General features: G+C 40.3%; 1 protein-coding gene across 1 annotated transcript in view; it reads right to left on the reverse strand.

Annotated features, from left to right (window-relative positions):
• Window positions 1-6001: 6001 nt before the first annotated feature.
• Window positions 6002-22912, reverse strand: part of LOC133401944 (raftlin-like) — an 85271-nt gene continuing 68360 nt past the window's right edge. The window contains exons 8-11 of the mRNA XM_061675476.1: window positions 22422-22531; window positions 14538-14641; window positions 7835-7910; window positions 6002-7301 (exon numbers count right to left, since the gene is read on the reverse strand). Of these exons, the coding sequence (XP_061531460.1) occupies window positions 6759-7301; window positions 7835-7910; window positions 14538-14641; window positions 22422-22531 (833 nt within the window). The 3' untranslated portion in view covers window positions 6002-6758. The remainder of the gene's footprint in view (window positions 7302-7834; window positions 7911-14537; window positions 14642-22421; window positions 22532-22912) is intronic.

Raw genomic sequence — 22912 nt, forward strand, 5'->3', positions numbered from 1 at the left:
GTGTTATTCTCTATAAAAAAAATCTTATTTTCACAGTTCTGTGAAAAAGTATTGCCCCTTTCTCAAATTCTAAGATTTTTGCATAGTTTTCCCACTTTTCAAGTTCATCAAACAAATGTAAATATTAGACACATGTAACACAAGTGAACTTAAAATGCTGTTTTTAAATGGTGATTTCATTTATTAAGGGTGAAAAACTATTTAGTTACCTGGCCCTGTTAAAAAGTAATTACCCCCCTTGGTAAATCATGAATTAATTGTAGCAAATCACAACTTTTGGTTAATTTTCACTGACTACCTCCAGCCCTGTTCAGTCAGGAAATCAAGTTGGACAAAAGATCTAAAAAAATCTGAAACAAAATGACACGTCCAAAGAAATTCCAGAACAGTCGAGAAATAAAGTAATTGACATCTATCAGTCTTGGGTTACAAAAGCCATTTCTAAGGCTTTAGGATTCCAACGACCCGTAGGGAGAGCCATTATCCTCATATGGAGAAAACATGCAACAGTGGCGAACCTTCCCAGGAGTGGCAGACCTCCCTTGCCTCAGTTAAGGTCAGTGTTTGGGACACAACAATAAGAAGAGACTGGGCAAACACGGCATCCATGACAGAGTTCCAGGTGCGAAAACCACTGGTGATCAAAAAAAAAAGCAAAGGCCTCGTCTTACTTTTGTATAAAAAAAAAAAAAAAAAAAAAAAAAAAACCCATCTAAGACTTTTGGGAGAATATTATATAGACTGACGAGATGAAAGTTGTGCTTTTAGGAAGGTCTGTGTCTCGTTATATTTGGCATAAATGTAGCACAGTATTTCAGAAAGAAGAACATCATATCAACATCATATCAACAATCAAACATGGTGGTGGCAGTGTGATGGTCTTGGGCTGCTTTGCTCCTTCAGGACCTGGACAACGCTGTGATTGATTGAACCATAAATACTGCTCTTTAACAGAAAATTCTGCTCTTTAACAGAAAATCCTGAAGGAGAATGTTCAGCCATCAGGTTGTTACCTCAAACTGAAGCAGCACACTTGGGTTCTGCAGTAGGATAACGATCCAAAACACACCAGCAAGTCAACTTCTGAATGGCTTAAAAAACAAAATGAAAGTTTTGCAGTGGCCTACTCAAATGCAGACTTGAATCCGATTGAAATGCAACGGCATGACCTTAAAAAGGCCGTTTATGCTAAAAAACCCTCCAATTTTGTTGAATTCAAACAATTGTGCAAGGAAGAGTGGGCCAAAATATCTCCACAGAGATGTGAAAGACTCATTGTCAGTTATGGAAAACACTTGATTGCAGTTGTTGCTGCTGAGGATGGCCCGACGACTTTAGGTTTAGGATGCAATTACCTTTTCACACAGGTCCAGGTAACTTTGAATAGTTTGTTTTCCTTAATAAATTAAATAATTTCAAAACAGCAATTTAACTTTACTTGGGTTATATTTGTCTAATATTTACATTTGTTTGATAATCTTCAACATTAAAGTGGGGAAATTGCAAAACTATAAGAATTTGAGAAGGGCGACCAATACTTTTTCATGGAACTGCAGGTGTGTGGAACTGATGAATTGGATTTACGTTATTTCCTCTGGGAACCATTCCAATAATTCACACAGTTCCGTATGCCGCGCCCCCACTGGTTCAAACAAACACTAAGTATTTACATGCATTTTATTGTTTTTTTTGTCTTTTTAGTTTTCTATTAAGTCGTCCTCACCTTGCCTTGCAAAATACTAATATAAATATTTTACGATACAGCTGTGGAAATTTCATAACATATGGTGTAACGCTCATTTGAGATTTATTTTTCTGCCACAGCAGTCGGGCTTGGGTACAAATGAAAAAATACTTACCTGTTTGAAAATGCATGAAATCATCTGAGACATTGACAGTAGGAAAGGAAATCTGTCGACGGTTATAGGAGTTCTTGTTTCCGACACAGTAGCGTGCTGAACACCACAATTGTAGTTAAAAATAAGCAGTTTTCATAATGTCAGAGCATTTACCAGAATTGGCCCAAAATTTGGTGGAGATTCCCACTTTAAAATTTCTAATGCAGAAAAAAATTGGTTTATGTATTTATTCTTCCCTTACCTAAATAGATTTTAAGTTTTATTCCAATATTTTGATTATTGCTCGATCGCCATATCGTAATGTTATAATTTTAACTATAGTGGCACAGAATTCTTTCCTCAATTTTATGGAAACCGAAGAACCATCAAACAGTGGGGAAAGGAAACTAGGTTAGGGCTGTGCCTCATCAAGCTTGATGTCATTTGCATAAAATCATTGTAAAACAAAATAAAAAAGTTAACTAAAGCTCAAGAGGAGCCAAAAGACCTCCACGTGTAAGAGAATTTAATCACACTTCACATCTTGGATCACAATTAGAGTGCTTCTCCTCTGGAAAAATCAATCCGAAGGCCAAACATGACCCTTGAACCCGGGCTGCCATTAAGGATGACCTCATACTTCGCCATAAGGAAGAGGGTAGAGTAGACCTTCAGTTCAAAACCAAGAGACCCTCGGGAGGTAGCTTGGCCCATCAGTCGGTCAAAATGCCAGGCAGGCCACTTCATAAAAACATCAAATTCATTTTTAAAACGGGTACTCCCCCTTCTCCAACACTCCAGTCAGTGATAGGTCACCTACAAAATACTGAAAAGTTAACGTCACTAATGTGCCTCAAGTATGAATTTCAACTGTGAAGACAACTTTGAAATATGTAATCAACATATATATATATATATGTTGATAAATATATATAAATATGTAATCAACATATATTATAATATATAATCAACATTAAAGCCTTGATCATCTGCCGAGTGTAAGTGGTTCAAACATGGGAGCAATTGGACAAAATCTTTAGGAGTTTGTCTTTGAAGGGCTCCTGGAAATTGACCCTTGGAACCGAAATGGCTGACTTTTCAGGCATGGGTTCTTAAAACCTTTTGTGGGTCTAATCATAATAGACATGGGCTACTAAATTTCCTTCTGAGTGATTTGGGGGCTAAATTTTCAAGTCATTACATGGGGTGTGATAAAACCAAAGGTTTGTGTTCCAAGGATCCCTTGGAATTACCCCTAAAATGTCCACTTGAAACCAAAATTCCAGACTTGGTTCTTGAGACCTTTTTCTATGTGTACTTGTGATCGACATGCCTACCAAATTTTGTGTGCCCGAGCTAACCTGGCTTTGGGGCCGCGATGTTTTATGGCGCGTCATCAAGCTTCGGAGCCATGCTCGACCCACACACAATGACGAAAACAACACATTTCCAATTTAGTGTCACTCATCTGTCTAGTATACATCATTCAAATTTCGGAGCAATCGGACAAAATCTCTGACTAGTCTTTGAATGACCTCTGGAAATTACCAAACTGACCCCTCAAATGTGTTCTTCAAACAAAAATGGCTGAGTCCCTGTGTGTTTTCAGGCATGACTTCCCTAGACTTTTTGGAGGGTCTAGATAGACATGGCAACCAAATTTCATGTTGCTAAGTGACACTGGCTGCAGGAATGAATTTTCAAAACCTTCCGGATGGTGTTAACAAGCTAATTTTTAGGGACTTTTGAGTATGGAAAAGTCCTCCAAGAGGCAATTACTTCTAAGAGAAGCAATTTCAAGATAATTAGGTTCCACCCACTCAGCTCAGCTGGTCTCACACAACTCCAAACAAAAACATACTAGACAAATCTTTGCAACAGGTGGACACCGAAAGCTAACATGATCCGTCTCACTCGGGTCAAATTTTTACATTTAAGCAGCAAAACAATCAAAAATAGAAAAATCATTCAGTTCACAAAGTGTGAACTGCATGAAATCTGAAAACTATTTGCTGAGGTACCTGGGACCACATTGTTGTCAGTAACGCCCTTGCTAAGTGAGCCCCTAACCCTTTTTGTTTTCAGGGTATTGAATCGATCGCAACTTGACTGTTTTGTTTGTCTTGAAAGACGTTTCGCCTGCCATCTGAGCAGGTTTCATCAGTTTATGCAACAAGACTTTGGATGCACTAGCCAGTGTTTATGTGGAAGACATAAATAGTTGAGTGGCAAAAGCCAAAGACACCTAAATAGTTTTGTCTTCCAAACACTGGCTAGCGCATCCTAACTAAGCCATGCTGCATGAACTGATGAAGCCTGAGAGGCGAAACATCTTCTAAGACAAACAGAACAGTCCAGTTGCAATTGATTCAATGCCCTGAGAATGAAATGACCTGCATGAATGAGAATATTCACAAGCATCCCCCTCTTTTTACAATACACGCATGATTCCTGTTCCTGACAGATGCCCTACCGACAAAAGCCATCAGCGACCAAATGAGCGAGCCGTGAAGCGGGATGTGGCCGCCTCTCATTTTAGAGACCAACCCGCCGTCCTCCTTTCACTACACTACGCCCCAAATTGCCATCACGTGACTCACTTATTGTTGCAAACAACGCCCGCTGAGGAGTGTTTCACTAGCCTGAGGTAAAAGCCACACTAACTGCTCTTACTTTAAACGAGTCAATTCATTTATATTTTGTTTTAGGTGCCGCGGGTGGCTTCTCTTTTTTTTTTTAAAGCCTAATTTACACCCTGGCAGTTTCAAGGCATGAATGTTCTTTCCAGAAAAGGGATTTTGTTGGGGGGTTGCTGTGATGTGAAATTTGGTGGAAAATGTATGTCAAATCCTTGGCATGGCAAGCTAAATTTTTTTTCTCTTTTCAAAAGAGTCCCAGCATACAACGTTTAAGAATGGCGTGCAATGAACTAGTTTGTGCAGCGGCATGATAATACGTCAATTAGCGCCATACTTACTGTTTTGCATTTGATTTTTTTATATTTACAGCTCACAAGTGTATTTCATACAGATCCATTTTCTATTTCTGAGCCGCTTATCCTCACAAGGGTTGCGGGAGTGCTGGACCCCATCCCAGCTATCATCGGGCAGGAGGCGGGGTTCACCCTGAACTGGTTGCCAGCCAATCGCAGGGCACATACAAACAAACAACCATTTGCACTCACATTCACACCTACTGGCAATTTAGAGTCTTCAATTAATCTACCATGCATGTTTTTGGGATGTGGGAGGAAACCGGAGTGCCCGGAGAAAACTCACGCAGGCACGGGGGGAACATGCAAACTCCACACACGCGGGGCCGGGGATTGAACCCCAGTCCTCAGAACTGTGAGGCAGACGCTCTAACCAGTCGGCCACCATGCCGCCTTCATACAGATTTTTAATGTAATTATGACTTTACTACTGTGTTAGCGTAGGTTAGTGATAGACCTTTTGGTACAAAATCGGGTTACATTGCCACTGTAAGAACAAAACCAAGGATTGTGTATTACGGTAGAACATCTTAAGTTAAACACAATTTACAATTTGACCTCAATTTAAGAGCGGGGGGGATACACCTCAAAAATGATTTAAGACTAGGGTATTCACAGTGATTTTAAAAGGCAGTAAATACTGCTCCTCGACTTTCCTATTTTCATATTAAGGTATTTCCTCACAGGGTGTAGCACTGCCTTTCCAGTGCATAAACAGGGGTCAAACTCTATATTCATGGCGTATAATTCTTTTTCTTACTAATATTTACTGTAGTTATGAGTTTAGGTTAGTGATAGACCAGGACGTTTTCTGACTTTCATACAAATTTGTGTTATGTAGCCATTCTCAGGGCATTTAATCGTTTGCAACTGGTCTTTAGAGGCTCTAAGTTGGAGCATAAATATTTGAGTCTTTCACACAAACACTGGCCAGTGCGTCCTAACTAAGCCTTGTTGCATGAACTGATGAAGCCTGCTCGGATCCAAGGCAAAACGTCTTCTAAGACAAACAGAACAGTCAAGTTGCGATCGATTCAATGCCCTGAGAATGCAATATTCACAGAATGTTATGTAGCCACTTAACTTGGTTGTAAACCGAGGACTCCTTGTATTTGAAATCACGCCCACAGCAAGGACACCACAAATGTAAATAATGCTAATCTTTAGCTCACAGGTAATGGTACAACGGACTTTTTTTTTTTGGCAGATGAGAAACACTAAATGGGAATACATCCTGGAAGGTAAAACCTACATCACATTCCCATGAATTTCACATCCGCTTCTTCGGAACATTCTGTATGCAAGGTGAGTGTAGTCGTTCGTCATTGTCGTATCGCTCCGAAGATCTCTTGACGCTACTTTGGATTGCCTGTCGCAAACAAAGTCCTCCCCCCGTGTAGGCCCTCTAGTCAAAAGCAACACTTCAAATCAAGTGGAACTGAACGAATCAGCAGTTTTTTCTGTCTTTAGGCAGTCAGTAGTACAATAGAGGTTGGCCAGTGTTCTTTGTCGGTGTCTTTTGACTTTAGGTTCGTCATCTTGTTGGATATTTTTTTTATTGTAATTTTTTTCAAAAGCAAGCGGAGATCAACGAGAGTCCACAAGTAATCCATATACATAGTCAGTTTTCCACATACAGCAATCATGTAGCACTTCCGTTTCCTTCAAATGCAGAGGGTTTGCAGGCCAGCTAATAGACTGTAAATTGTAGTTCTAGGTGTAGACCTATCATCGTCATCTGGTTCCTTCAGGTCCTCCAAGGATACATGTTACATTCACAACGTGTGGTTATACAGCAGAGTTGGTGGACGAAAGATGATAGTTTTAGAGGTTGTTGCAGCTTATGACGCTCCAAGTTCCCAAAATGTGCCGGTGTGAACCCTATCTTGAGTTTGAGGTTTTATAGGTAGGGTTTTCACAATTTTGGGCTACTCTTGTGGAATTTCATTCATCGTTGGGGGCTGTGAATCTACCACCATGTCCTTGGCGGTGACGTCTAGGACGGCAAATTCTTCAGTCTTGCATTGGTTCTGGTCTACTTCATATTCCTTTTCATCTTCCATTTCCCCGCCATTTTCCACCAAAGCTTCAACTTCCTGCTCTACCGCGGTCTTGTCCTCGTTTTCGACCCCAGAAGCAGCTTCTATCACTTCCTGGGTGTCTGTCCTCTCCAAAGAATCCATCAATCCTGGTTTGTGAAGTTCAGACATTTCCTTTTCTGTCTCTTCTACTTCAGCTGGTTCCTCTTTCGTTTGGCCAGTTTCTACCTTGATGGCGCTTTCATCTTCAATTTTTCCATCCTGCACGTTCGGTTTCATGCTCTCTCGGGTCTTCCCCTCTTCGTCGTCATTTCCAACCTTTTCCCTGTAATTGGGAATCTTAATGTCTTTATCCGGTTTAGGTTTGGGCTTCCTATTTTTGTTTTTGATACTGTTCTTGTTGGCCTTGCCACGAGGTTTGAAGATCAGTTTCTGCAACATGGGGACATTGTCATTAGCGTGGCAACATTTTACATAAAACAGTACTTACATGAAGATAATACACATAGACACAACTGTCTAATTGAAATGAATCTGACTGTTGCAATCATTGGAGAGAAATTGTGGCCCCAAGGCGAACGGTCTGAACAAACATAACGATTTAACACTTGATTGGTGACATGAACAAGCTGCGCATGGTTCTACAGAGCAAAAGGGCAAAGACACAGATAGGAAATCTGGTTGACTCTTGCTATCTCCTAAATGTTTGGCCTATTAGACCTGTTGTTATGTCATTTCACTCACACAAAGGTTAGCCTCAAAGGTTATCACTACTATTCGAGGTCATCTACAATAAATGTCCAGCTCTGCTTCCGTAAACATTTTGCCCACTCCCGCGGAATTCACCGTAGTGCTCACAGAGAGGCCATTGTGTTTGGCGTAAAAGTGAAAACATCTGTGTGAAAACGGCCATGGATTTATGATATTGGCCAAGAAAACAAAGGTAGAAACGAGAGGTCGCGTACCTTGGATTCCCTCCGCTTACGGACCAGGACAGGTCGCTGAAGGAATACAATCTGTTTGGTTGCCAGACTCCCATCGCTGCACAGGACACAAGAAGAGTGAATGACATGATCAATACATGAAGAGAAAATGTTTCTTGGTAGGCATTTAGTTCTTTGGTACAAATTTCTATTTAGCAGGTTTTTATTAAGTTAGTTGAACAAAAAAATCATCTGCTAAGCAGGTATCCCAGTTTTTACCAAGTATACTGTACTCAGTAGAACACATCTGCCAAGGTCGAAACGTCAACAAAATTATTTTTGTCTGGTAGTTGGTTTCATAATCCAAGATGTAACAAAGCCTTTTGGATACCGGGGTGAATATTTCCATTCATGGCATGAGAATGGCAAAACAATAAAAACAAATGTCATTATTTTATCCTGAGTTGCCTTCGATACTCACGTCCCCTATTAATGCCGACTAAGCCATATTGTACTGAGCAGTTGTAGCATCAAAAACCAAACACATGAACTGAAACCTAAGTCAAGACCAAGAACGGGTTAGGGCTTGCATGATGATGGCTTTAGAAATCTACAAAATGGTATGATTAAATTAACATAATATACCAATTTGAATAAATGTTTTCCAAATTATTTCTCTGGTAGCCATTTAAAAATATGACGTGATGTATTTGATGACCTAGCAGACTTTGTCTTGACTAGTCTTGATAATAAATTCTAGTTGTCTTGAGTCTGAGACCAGACTCGTTCGGGAAGTAAAGTTTCTCTAGCACCTTTTACAGACAAAGGCGACAAAGTACTTTACAGGAGCGGTCCCCAACACATCATGCTGCGGACAAATCTGTAGGCCATTTGGTACCAGGCTGCAGACTGAACAAAAAATATGTAATTGATCATCACAATCTTAATAAAGTTTTATTTTGAAAATTGGGTGCATTTGCCTGTGCCTCCGTACACACCGCACATCTCAGTCGCGTAAGTGATTTATTAAAAAAGCCCATAACAAAGCAAAGATTTGTAGAGATTTGATTTCTCCGAATACTCTGGTTTCCTCCCTCATTACAAAAACATGCATGGTAGGTTAATTGAAGACTAAATTGTCCGTAAGTGAGAATATGACTGCGAATGGTTGGTTCTCTATGCGTGCCCTGCGATTGGCTGGTGACCAGTTCAGGGTGTACCCTGCCTCTTGCCCAGAGTCAGCTGTTAGAGGCCCCAGCATGCCCGCGACCCTAGTGAGGATAAGCGGTACGGAAAATCGATGAATGGACGGTCTGCAAAGGAGGCTGAGGATCGCTGCTTTTAAGGACAGACACTCAAAAACCATATGCGCAGGCCATCTTCAAAGAGTGTTCACCATGTGGCAATGAAAGTGTGGGTGGAACTGAAAGCTACTGTTTCATCCCCTGATGCATTGTTGTTCACTAGTCCTGCCATTTGCTGTATTGCAGGAAAATAAACTTGAGTCCTGTCTGTATTCGAGAAGAAGACTCTTGATAAGCAGGCGACTCGTCGACCATTCTTATCCGCCGGTTTGGCTAAAACAGGCTCCCCCTAAGTGCTACCATTTGTCAGCGTCACTTTCACGCCGGTGACACTTTTTAAATTGTCTTTGAGCATCTTTTTTTCCTGCTTCAAAAAAGCTATCGCTTCGATGTGGGCCCGTGTCATGCTTTGGGTCGGCGCCCCTCTGTAATCCTGCGTCTTTTATTCTTTTTCCACATTGTTCATATTAACGAGACATCTGCTCTGTTTTTTTTTTTTTTTTATAAATAGGCCGCTTCAGCCTCCTGCTGAAAGCTTTATGATTTGCTTCTGCTTTATGACTTTTATGTTTCGCCCTGCTGTTTTCGGGCTAAAGCAAAAGAAACCATGTCGCCCACGAAAAAGAACTCCGGCTGCTTGATGACGGCTCGGCAACATTAAAAGCCCGGCTACAAATCTTTTCCTTTTCTCAACATGAAATAGATGCAAGAGTTCTTATATAAACCACCCAAATAGCCTCACAAAGTGTCTCTTTTTCCATTAGCGCCTACCTCGTGCCGTTTCTCTGAGCTATTTTCTGGGCTGTCAAGAATGCTGGATGGCTTCCTGGGGAATCAAAGGCAAAAAAGGGAGTGCGCTTTCCCAGCAGAAGCTTCGGTCCGGCTTGTTGAGGAAATGACAGGCCTTTGTGCAACACACTCAGCTGCGCTATTAAGACTTCACATCTACTCAGTAGTGAATGGAACTGGAGGTGGTCGTGTTCCAACGCAACATAGAAGGTTTAAAAAGCCACAGAAAATCTTATACTGCTACAATGAATGGTGGACTCTACACTGTAGGATTTGTCATTGAGAAGTTTCTAGTCGGCACTTCCAATTTGAAGGGTTTATTCTATGTCTGAGCAAAAAGCTGATTTATTTTGGACGTTTTCCTAAGGTTTCTATTGTTTTCTAGTCAGCAATCAACTGTTGTGCATCATTAACTGATCTACTGTAATTCAACATTGGAAGTGTTATTGTTATTGAAGAAGGTTTATTGTTGCACGAATAGGCACTTAAAAACACACTCCAGATAAAATGAATAGTAACCTCGACATTTTAGGATTTGTCCTTGAGAGGTTTCTAATCGGCACTCAATCGTCGCATTTCACAACTGATTTACTGTAATTCCTCATGTGTAAGGCACATTCCCCCCCTCAAAAAAATGATACATTATACATAGGTATAGGAGAAAATGAAAAAGACTTCCACATTTTATAAATGTATGCCGCCCTCTAGAGGTTATGAAAAAGTTGTACACTTTCATTCTAGTATGCCACCGAGAGGTTATGAAAAAGGTGTAGCCTACACTTTCATTCCAATATGACAGGGGTACATATGACTGCATATATGTACAATTGTGCTCATAAATTTACATACCCAGGCAGAATTTGTGAAATATTTTTTATTTATTTTTATTTTTTTAAATTTGACTGATGACTGAACAACAACCATCATTAATTTCTTTATGGTTATGTTTTGTTTAATGATAATGCTTTTCTGAAATCCTTGACAGTTTAATTTGAATACCATTAAAATAAAATGTGTTTTGCCTGGTCCTTCATGTTTTCTTAAAGAAATTGTACACATCTTACAAATGCTGTCTGAGTAATCAAACATGAGCACAACTGTGTGTTTTCTGATTTACTAACTAAAAGTAGGGGTGTGAATTTCAAAATATGAGCAAGTAAATAAAAAGACAGTATGTGTTCAAATAAAGTGCTTAACTTCAGAATAATTCTTTGAAAAAACTAACAACATACATACAGACAATACTTCATGTTTTGATCATATGGGTAGGAGCAAAATCATGGATTGTAAAAAATGCATTATACATAGGTTGAAGGGTTTTCCAGAATTTTGAGGTCAACTTTGGGCGTGCGCATTATACATGGGTGCGCATTACACACGAGCAACTACAGTACTTTCAAATTGAAGGTGTTCTTTTTCTATTTATGATCCCGGTTTATTTTGGAGGGAAGTACGACAAGGTGGCAAAGTCAAACAAGACGTCAGCTGTTTCTTTTCGGCACTCGAGCAGCCACAGATTTCAGGCATTGTGGTTTTATGTGAAAGCAAGAAACCGAAACGTTTATCCAGCCCGAGAGCTTTAGTGTTGCTGATGTCAAATTGGTTAAGAAGTACAAGTCACACCAGACGTTTCTTTTCGTTACTTGGGCAGCCACAGTTTTCAGGCATTACAGTTCAAGGTAGTTGAGATTAAGCATTCCCATGGTAGCAGTTCTTCATGGATTGTCAAACATTTTGAGATTATCATTGCGTATCTAAGCAAGAAACCCGTTGATATTAACCGATATCATTCATGGGCGAAGTTTCATAATGGTAACAGCTCTTCATCGTTGCTCAAAACAATATAGATTGTAGTTATGTATCAATTTAAGAACCCTATTGATCCAATATCCTACTTGGTCTTTCTCTTTACCATAATGAGCTTTTGTTTTCCGACTCAGTCATCAGTCAAACAGCTTTTGTGTGTCTTCACCATACATGTTTTTTTGTCAGCGCACGATGAGAAATGACAATGGCTCTGAAATGTAATCACCAGCTACACTAATTGAATGCAGCCAAGGCGAGACGAGCAACCGGGTTAATGTTGCGCGGATACGCCAGCAGAGCGTCCGCTAGCATCCATTACAGACCAGACAAAAACAACAAAAAACCCCGTTTGCAGACGTGTTGTTTAAACGAGCGAACGAACAGTCGTCGCCGCACAAACAAACCTAATGAGTATCAGAGTGAAATGTATCATCAAACTGTTTGCAGGCTGGGTGAGAAATAAGCTGCTTGCTGTACTCTATCAAGGCCGCCTTGATTAATTAGCGCTGTTGCGGCGTGGAGGCACTTTGTGTGTAAAAGGAGGGGAGTGCTAAGTGAGATAATGAATCAGTTGTGAAAGAGGAAAGAAAAACACTTGGTCAGTGTGCTGATGGGAATATGTAACACTCCTTTCCCTTTAGTGGGACACCAAAGCTTTTTGTCAATAGAAATTTGAACTGACTGAATTGTTTTATGCCCTGTTTGCACCAGACTCGGTTGCAATAAAAAGGGCTTGTATTGGGCGGGCTGATACTGAAATATTGGTACTGTCATACCGTCCTTCCTGATACAGTAATCAATTCCCAGGATAAAATATTGATATTTTAACAGCCATCCATCCATTATATGAACCGCTTATCCTCTCTAGGGTCGCAGGCGCGCTGGCGCCTATCTCAGCTGACTTCGGGCGAGAGGCGAGGTACACCCTGAACTGTTCGCCAGCCAATCGCAGGGCACATAGAGACAAACAACCATTCACACTCACATTCACACGTACGGACAATTTAGAGTCTTTAATCAACGTACCATGCATGTTTTTGGAATGAGGGAGGAAACCGAAGTACCTGGATAAAGGGTGAGGGAGAACAAGCAAACTCTACACAGGCGAGGGAAGATTTGAACCTGGGACCCCAGAACTCTGAGGCTGATGTGCTAACCAGTCAGCCACCGTTTTGTTTTGTTGTTGTTTTTTTTTTTTTTAACTTTTTTACCATAAATTTTTCAGATGAATATTTGTTGAAAGATATTTTATTTTGTTTTAAAAGTATCAGTATCCCTATTAGTATCGAAAGGTTTACTTCATTTCGTATCGAAATACAGTTACTCTGATACCATCGTTGCTGATACTGGAATCAATTCCCAGGGCACAATATTATGTAACATTTTTAACAAATTTGTAATAAGAATATTTTGTTCCAAATTTTTTCTCTTGTTTTTAAATTATCATTACCACTATCAGTATCACCAATTTTACTGGGCTACATATTGAAATTTTGGTACAGTACTGCGATACCATCCTTCCAGATACTGGAATCAATTCCCAGGACAAGATATTGGTCTTTCAACATATTTAACACAAATGAGTAATATGAATATTTTTTCAAAATATTTTTGTTTTTTAAGTATCAGTATGACTATCGGTATCACCGGTTTTACTTGGTTACATATTGAAATATCGGTTCTGTGATACCATCATTCCTGATACTGGAATCAATTCCCAGTATAAAATATTGATATTTTAACATTTTTAACAAAAAAATTGTACAACCCCAATTCCAATGAAGTTGGGATGTTGTGTTAAACATATATAAAACAGAATACAATGATTTGCAAATCATGTTCAACTTATATTTAATTGAAAGCACTACAAAGACAAAATATTTAATGTTCAAACTGATAAACTTCATTGTTTTGAGCAAATAATCATTAACTTAGAATTTTATGGCTGCAACACGTTCCAAAAAAGCTGGGACAGGTGGCAAAAAGGACTGAGAAAATTGAGGAATGCTCATCAAACACCTGTTTGGAACATCCCGCAGGTGAACGGGCTAATTGGGAACAGGTGGGTGCCATGATTGGGTATAAAAGGAGGTACCATCAATTATACTTGGTTTCGTATCAGTAAAAAAATTCTCTGCACATCATAGTAGAGCCAGTATTTATTCGCCCGTGGCTTTTGTGGCCTCAACCTAATAGGAGACTCTGTGTAGCTTCTTTTGATGATGTATATTTGATCATTTGATTCTATCTTAAAACTGTGACTTGAGTTTGTCAAGTAGCTTGAGTAGCAGAATTTAGAGGAACTTTCCATTTGGGCATAGAGGCTTTCATGCATGATGTTTCTGTCACAGATTTCCCCCTCCTCTTAACCAAAAGCGGATGTCGTCGTTGCCACTAGCGATGTGTCAGCGTGGCTTAGCAGAGGAAGCGTTTCTGCGTGGAGATTTTCCTGTGACGGGCGGCAGCTGCTCTGCTTTAAAAGGTGCAGAGACGCAGATTTAGGCCAATGTCTTAGCGCAGGAAGTTTGTTTGAACCGCAACCCAAGACAAGGTGTGCATGCTATATGATCCAGTGCATGTTCCACTTTATACAATCTAGGCCAAATGATGGCGGAAAGAAACATCAGTACAGCCACAAAAAAGTGGTGAATCTGTCCAGTACACGACACTTCAATCCAAAACAGCCTACTTCTTGTATTTTTTCAGGCATGGGTACATGAGGCTTTTCATGTGGGTCTACTCATGATCGACATACCTACCAAATTCATGTTGCTAAGTGAAATTAGCTTCGGGGGGCTGAATACAGTAGGCATTATTGCAGCCTAATGTTAAGCGTAGGTGATTACCTGTTGGTCTTGATGACAGGTGTTGGCAGCACACAGGTGAGTCTCCAGCCGTATATGGCTAAGGACTGCAGCAGGGGAACATAATCAGCCTTCACCTGCAAACCCTACGTGGAAAAGACACACACCGCCTATTACAATCAACCTTCAACTGTGCAGCTCCATGACCTGTAAAGGCTTCTTTATACTCGCGCAGGCGGCGACCTCGCTGACGTCACTGCGGCTATCCCGCGCGCAGTTTGCCTTTATACTCGAGCGCCACCCATGTGTGCAGTTTTGAAAATGTACTGCAGTTCTCCTCCAAAGTCGGGGCTGTTGCTACAGCTGGTATTGGCTAGGACGCCACAGGGTGGAGTTTCCTCTGCCTTTTTTGGCCATTTCCGGTAGTCGTTTTTACTTTCCTTTCGTAACAAGGAACAAAGCAACAACAATGGCGACCGTGGAATAGTCTCTGCTAGAACAAATGGACCTAGAGGACCAGATAATACATTTAATTATGCTGCAAGAAATTGATCAAGAAGGCGGCGGCGTAGGTGGTATGTGGAACCGAGAGGAACGCTGAGTACGTCATCACACCATGTGACTAAAACGGACCAATCACGAAAGATGATCTCCGTGGCATTCTACGCGCAAGCAACAATTTTTACCGTGTGCACGTCAAGTGATGCATAGGGGCCGTGCGGCCCAATGCGTCAGTCACGTGATGCAATGCAGGCGTTGTCGGCCGCGCGAGCGCCAGAGTATAAAGAGGCCTTAAGTAAGGCTTTAAGACAGCATCAACTTTCGCATATGATTGTGTGTATCGGTGCTTTTATTCGAGGCTTTTGTGTCGTGTTGGAGTTTGCTGCAAAGGCAAGAAAAATAAATCAGCAACCGTAGACTTACTATGAGTCAACAGAGCAACGGGCTGAGCTGATGACAAGAGTTTGTAAGCACACTAAGACCTTGAACAAACAGGCTGTTCAGTGAAACTGCTCACTTTGTGGCAAACATTCACATCTTGCTGCTGTTTGTGCTTTTGCTTTTTGGGATGAGATGCCTCACTGGCAGGCGGTAGCCATACATTTATATTACAGAAAACATTTTCATAAAAAAAAAAAAAGAAAAACAAAAGTGAAGTACATTCCAAATTTGCACAAGAAGTCTTGAGATTTGAGGTTGTCTCGTGTGATTTAGTAGAAGTCTTGTGAGATTGAACAGAGGTCTTTTGAGATTTAACAGAAATCTTGTGACATTTTTTATTTTTATTGTTGCAAGATCTTACATTGTATAGCGTGATTTAGCTGGCATCTTGTGTGAATTAGTGGAATTCTCGTATTGAGGTTCTCTCACATGACTTATAAGATTTGAAGAGCTTGCCCACAGACCTGTTTTAAGAAATAGACAACAAAAGATTTACCTGACTATATGTATACAAGTTATTAAAAAGTCAATTTTGCATAATATGTCACCTTTAATAGAAGTTATTAGTTAAGTAAAGTGCATTAAGTAAAATTTTAACATTTTGTTTGCATTCTGAGTTGTTTATTGGTGAATCCTGACAATCAGCTGTGTGGACTATTTACTTTAATACAAGTTCTGAGTGAGCAAAAGTGTGTGGGGGGGGGGGGGGGGTGAATAAAAAATCACTGATGTTGAAATGTGTGGACAAAAGCATAATAAAAATAACAAGTAGCCTCATCAGGAAATGAAACAACTTAAGTCTAAATTAATGCAGTTTGATAAGACAAATAAATGAAAAAAGGTAATGAGGCCCGCAAACAGACACACATAATAAATGTCAAACATCACAAAGATTCAAAGGCAATTCAAACTCATTCAGCGACGTATGAGCCAAACGTAGCCTGGAGAGAAAGCAAAAAAATAAACATAAAAATGTCAGGCAAGAGCAATAAGTGATAAGCGGCAGACGTGTTCAGCAAGTAAACAACTGCACATGTTCTGCATTCAAATGTCAACAGCGTTAAACTGTCTCCAAAAATCACAAAAAGTCATTTTCGTCACAAACCACGTCAAAGTCCAGCTTGTTTTTGCCTTTGCTTACTGCTGCTTCATTTTTATTCATGGGGAGAGTTTTGAGTTTCATTGGCTTTTGTTTAAAGATGACACATCTGGCTCAGGCTTCTGCTGTTTTTTTTTTTTAAAACGAAACTTCATGCAACGCCACAGTGTTTGCTATATGTCACTGTTCGGTTTTATCACGGTATTTATCTTAAAATTAGTTTCCATCCATCCATCCATCCATTTTCTACCGCTTCACCGAGGTCGGGTCGCGGGGGCAGTAGCTTTAGCAGGGGCGCCCAGACTTCCCCACGTCCGGGCAAGGGAAACCTAAATCAATTTGTTTTTCTTCATAGGGGTTTTTGGAGCTGTGCTTTGTCTGGTCCCTCACCTAGGACCTGTTTGCCATGGGTGACCCTACCAGGGGCGTGAAGCCACAGACAACTTAGCTCCTAGGATCATTGGGACACACAAACCCCTCCACCATGATAAGGTGACGGCTTCCAGGAGGGGTTAAAATACAAAAAATAAAATTTGTAATTAATTAGAAATTAGTAAAACTAGCAAATCAGTGTGGAATTGGATTTTAAATAATGAGAAGGCATTAATGGTATAAAAGGCTATTACATTTAAGTTTGTGTGTGTGTGTGTGTGTATGTACAGTGGGTAGGGAAGGTTTTCACACCCCTGTAAATTTTTCACTCTTTGTTATATTGCAGCCATTTGTTAAAATAATTTAAGTTAATTTTTTCCCTCATTAATGTACATACAGCACCCCATAGTGACAGAAAAAAAATGGAATTGTTGAAATTTCTGTTGATTTATTAAAAAAGAAAAACTGAAATATCACACAGCCATAAGTATTCAGACCCTTTGCTGTGACAGTCATATATTTAACTTCTGATCATCCTTAAAATGGTTCTACACCTTCATTGGAGTCCAGCTGTGTTTGATTATACTTATTGGACTTGATTAGGAAAGCCACACACCTGTCTATATAAGACCTTACAGCTCACAGTGCATGTCAGAGCAAATGACAATCATGAGGTCAAAGGAACTGCCTGAAGAGCTCAAGACAGCGTTGTAGCAAGGCACAGATCTGGCCAAGGTTACAAAAAAAATTCTGCTGCATTTAAGGTTCCTAAGAGCACAGTGACCTCCATAATCCTGAAATGGAAGACATTTGGGACAATCAGAACCCTTCCTAGAGCTGGCCGTCCAGCCAAACAGAGCGATTGGGGGAGAAGAGCTTTGGTGAGAGAGGTAAAGAAGAACCCAAAGATCACTGTGGCTGAGCTCCAGAGATGCAGTCGGGAGATGGGAGAAAGTTCTAGAAAGTTAACCATCACTGCAGCCCTCCACCAGTCGGGGCTTTATGGCAGAGTGGCCCGACGGAAGCCTCTCCTCAGTGCAAGACACATGAAAGCCCGCAGGGAGTTTGCTAAAAAAAAAAATCCTGAATGACTCCAAGATGGTGAGAAATAAGATTCTCTGGTCTGATAAGACAAAGATAGACATTGTTGGCCTTAATTCTAACTGAATGTGTGGAGAAAACCAGGCACTGCTCATTATCTGTCCAATACAATCCCAACATTGAAGCATGGTGGTAGCAGCATCATGTTGTGGGTGTGTTTTTCTGCTGCAGGGACTGGTTGCAATCTAAGAAAAGATTAATGCGGCCAAGTACAGGGTTATCCTGGACTCAAAACCTTCTCCAGAGTGCTCAGAACCTCAGACTGGGCCGAAGGTTCACCTTAAAAAAAGACAACGACCCGAAGCATACAGCTAAAATACCGAAGGAGTGGCTTCAGAACAACTCCGTGACTGTTTTTGAATGGCCCAGCCAGAGCCCTGACTTAAATCCAATTGACCATCTCTGGAAAGACCTGAAAATGGCTGCCCACCAACATTCACCATCCAACCTGACAGAACTGGAGAGGATCTGCAAGGAGGAATGGCAGAGGATCCCCAAATCCAGGTGTGAAAAACTTGTTACATTATTCCCCAAAAGACTCATGGCTGTATTAGCTCAAAAGGGTGCTTCTAATAAATACTGAGCAAAGGGTCTGAATACTTATGGCTGTGTGATATTTCAGTTTTTCTTTTTTAATAAATCAGCAAAAATTTCAACAATTCCGTTTTTTCTGTCAATATGGGGTGCTGTGTGTAGCATTAATGAGGAAAATAATTAACTTAAATTGTTTTAACAAATGGCTGCAATACAACAAAGCGTGAAAAATGTAGTGTCTGAAAACTTTCCGTACCCACTGTAGATACCCTGGTGTAGTCTTCAATGCCAGAAAGTGTCTTCTGCACTGAAGACGTACACATCTCCAGATTGGATGTCACGCATGGCTTGCAGTGTGTGATATCTCAGTTCTCTCCCTGGCAGAGGTGAGAGAAAAGACGACCCAGATAGCAGCGGGGCTAATTTGCACCGCCGCTCAGCGTGAGAGGTCGCGCTCGGCCTGTCAGGTTTTGCTGGTTCGATAAGAATGAAGGAAAAATGATCACAATTAGTCCCGGAATGTTAAATCAATGGATTTAGACTCACAAATGCTCCTAACATTCGGATTAACGCGAAGTTTTTTAAGGATACATTCTGTTTGTTTTCTATAGCAGAAGTAAACCTTCTGGGGTGGTTTGGAGCTCTCTGGCTAAACTCTGAGGCGACAGCTGAGAAGAATTTAAAGTGAACGTATGATGAAGAGTAACGACCGACTAAATCCTGGTGTAAACAAGGATTTTTCAAATGTTAAAAGATGTAAAAACATTTTTTTTTTAGCTGTGACAGACCCCACACAAATATTTTAACAGTTTTGGTCGTATTGTGTGCGGTGTTTTCCCATAATCTCAACACAGAACACACAAAGATTCTGTTCCGGCGCCGATCTCGAAATCACGGTTGATCACATGTGATCTCACAAAACCGGAGAAGAAGAAACCTTTCCGGATATGCGCTGGTCTTTGGCAAATGTTTCCGGAGCCGTGTAAAATGGCAACGTCCTCAAAAAAACAACTTGCTTTGGAAAATACTTCTTTCCGTCTGGGGAACCCACTCAGACCTAAGGACAATTTTATAGGATAATCTTGTAAAACACAGATTGGCATTTGACATCCTTGGTCAGGAACGGGCAAAATCGGCACAAAAACAGATCGATTGTCTTTGTGTGTGTGTGTACCGGGCCTAAAATTGCTTTTGAGTCTTGTTTTTAGAAGTTAAACCAATATAAAATCTTTGGGTGGCCGAAAAGCCACAACTTTCAAGCTGTAGGCAGACTACACTGTGAAACAGTAGTAGCAGTTTGAAAGTTTCGAATTACCATAACATCTATGGTAATTTCCATTAGCCCTTATATTACATTTCACATCATAGTTTAGCGTTAAGCTAATGGAGTTTTTGTTAGACAAAATGATCTGGTTTGGTTGAACATTTTAGTGTTTAAATATACAATGTTTCATTATCTTTTGTTTTGTGCAAGTTTTACAGTAAACTTCAATTGGAAGTGATAACTAGACCGCTTGAAGCAAGCTTGGTTTGCCTCATATTTGGAGAAGTGTGCGCTGTTCTGTAATTGGCTTAAATGACGTTCAACATTGTACAGAATAGATAAAATAACATGCTTAAATGTTATCTTAATATTGAAGCGTGTTATATTAAATTTATTCTGTACAACGGTGAATGCTATTTTCTTTAAGTGCAACATTTCCTCTGTTGTCGTCTTAAGATAATGTGCTTAATATATATCCCATTTTCTTAATTTAAAGTGCAACATTTTCTGTATTTTTATTAAACCTACAATTTTTTTCTGGTATCAAAAACAACTAGTTTAGGACATGCATCCTACTAACGAGCAACATGTGTAAAGTCCACTATTTTCTCCAAAGTCTAAGGTTTTGGTTCCTATTTAAATTTTCTTTCAATCGTTTGAGGGGAAAGAAAATTAGATTTTTTTTGTCATCGATATATTGACTGCTGTAGTTCGTGAATCCCCAGAGTAGCTTCACTATAAGCTTGTTAAATCCATCAGTGCAGTAGCAGACTGTTGAGAGCGAATTTGTGGGACAAGAAAACGTCCTTTCACACTTAGAAAAGTCTAAATTCAATTCGCGAGATAGTATCTGTAAACACACACACACACACAGTACACACGGACAAGCAAGCAACTACACACCTTTTACCAACACTGGACAGAAATCCATTTTAACACCAAACCTTTGCTGACAGATGATATAATCAGGAGCAGATAAGAGCTTGTTTACTGCGAACACACACACACGCACACACCCACACACTATGTCGATAAGATGTACTGCATGTTTCAATGTTTCATTCCACAAACAATGAAAACAATCTTAAAACCAGCAAAACTGTGATGAAGATGACAAATACTGTACACACACAAAAGCCAAAACTCTTGGTACCCTTGCATTAAAGAAAGAAAGATCCATAGGTGTTCACTAGGGTTTAAATTAAGGTTCTTCCCAATAGTCCGATATGTTGTTCTAAACCTTTCTTGGATTTTTAGCCGTGTGGTTTGAATCTTTACCTTACTGGAGGACACATGAAACCAATTGTTCTGACGTCGGCTAGCACATTTGGCTCAAGAATACGTTGAGAATCTTAGGAGAGATTTGTGTCAAAGCAAGAGGTTCCGAGGTTTGAGAGGTTTTGTGCACATTCAGCTCCAGAATGCCTTCACAAATCCTGAGATTTCGTTGTACTCTGCACTGATTCAAGACACCTTGTGCCGGATCGAGCAAAACATAACCAAGTCTCCTCCATGTTTCCTAGTAGGTAGCCTACTAGCGGTTGAACGGCACTGATTTTTTTGTAGTTGACGCTAAGATGATGATGGCCGAGTCGACTTTGACTAATCGATGACATTATCGATATTTTTTCAGCTGTAACTCACTGTGTGCGCCTCTAAACACAAGCTCCCTCACTCACTTTTCCCACCGTCCTCGGTTGCACAGCACATTCATCCAATCACATTCAGACAATCGCTAACTCAACCACATTTGGAAACCTTGACTGCTTCGCAGACAGAATTTGTAAGACTCCTCACACCAATTCACGTAACCCAACTGCAGGGTTGCTATTTGCTACAGTACATAATAATAGCATCTAATTAAAAATAACATAGGAGGAAATACTTTGAATTAATGTATTGTGGCAACCCTGCAGTTGTGTTACACGGATTGTTGTCATTGCCTTCTAAATTTTGACTGCCTATGAGACCATGAAAGTGTCTGGTGTTTGTGATTGGTTGAGCCAACTGGGTTGGGGATATTGGAAGGAGAAAGAGCATGCGTCTACTGTCTGTGGGATGAAAGCTGATGGCTAACAGAACATTAACCATTCATTTTTACAATAAAGAGGTTCTTGATGGACCACCTGAAGCACACCTAAAGTGAATAAAAGTACCTCCAAAATTGTGGAATTGTTTAGATTTTTTATTTTTTTTTAACAAGCTAGAAAAGTATTAAAAAAAAAAACATATAGTACTTGGTTGAAAGGTAATATTTTAACAACAAAAATACAGTCCACTCATTGCCCGCCGTGGCATACCTGTTTTATAAGGTTTAATATTGTGTGTGCGCCCTTGTGTTGTTTGAGCGGTAAAATGTGTCCCCGCATACCCCACCCTAGGTGTTTCTAGCCCAGTTTTGGGGGCGCTGATTTGAAGCACCGCTTAAATGTATCCCAGCACCCCTAAACCTTCGAACCTAGAATCGTCCCTTCTCTGATGGTCAGATTGGATTGAGGATCTGAGGATAGACTTGCATATTTTGCAAGCGACCATGCTACGGATCTCATTTTCACTGGCAAAAGACATAAGTCCTGTTGCTAAAATCAACAATAAATGCTAAACGCACACTTACGTCAATGACAGTCCACTGCTCCACCACAATGGCGTCGTAGGTCGTGTTGGCCTCGCCTTCGGTCGCTTCCTGGAACACGAAGACGCATTCCACCGACTTGTGAAGAAAATCTGTAGAGAGGAAGACGTAACAGCCATGAATAACAACGAGAGTGACAGTTTTAGTACTCATTTTACAACCTTTGAGGTTCTTAGAAATGGGCTTGGACAAAAAGTATTGAGACATTGATACATTGATATTAAAATTGTAACAACAATTGCCCAGTTTTTTTCACTAATTCCCTTTAACATAGCACCTGTTACGCCTCTTAAACTGCCATGATCTCTTCTAATCCTAGTCAGCACTCGAGTAGCAGCATTCGGGACCAGTTTCTCATCTGCTTAGGCGGATGCAGTTTAATTTTTTTGTTATTTTTTTAACACAGTACACGATGTGGGAAAAGCCAGCTTTGGCAGGCAGTGTAAAAGGGGGTAAATGAGTCACATGATCTC

Source organism: Phycodurus eques, chromosome 4 (genome assembly GCF_024500275.1).
Source record: "Phycodurus eques isolate BA_2022a chromosome 4, UOR_Pequ_1.1, whole genome shotgun sequence".
Classification (NCBI taxonomy): domain Eukaryota; kingdom Metazoa; phylum Chordata; class Actinopteri; order Syngnathiformes; family Syngnathidae; genus Phycodurus; species Phycodurus eques.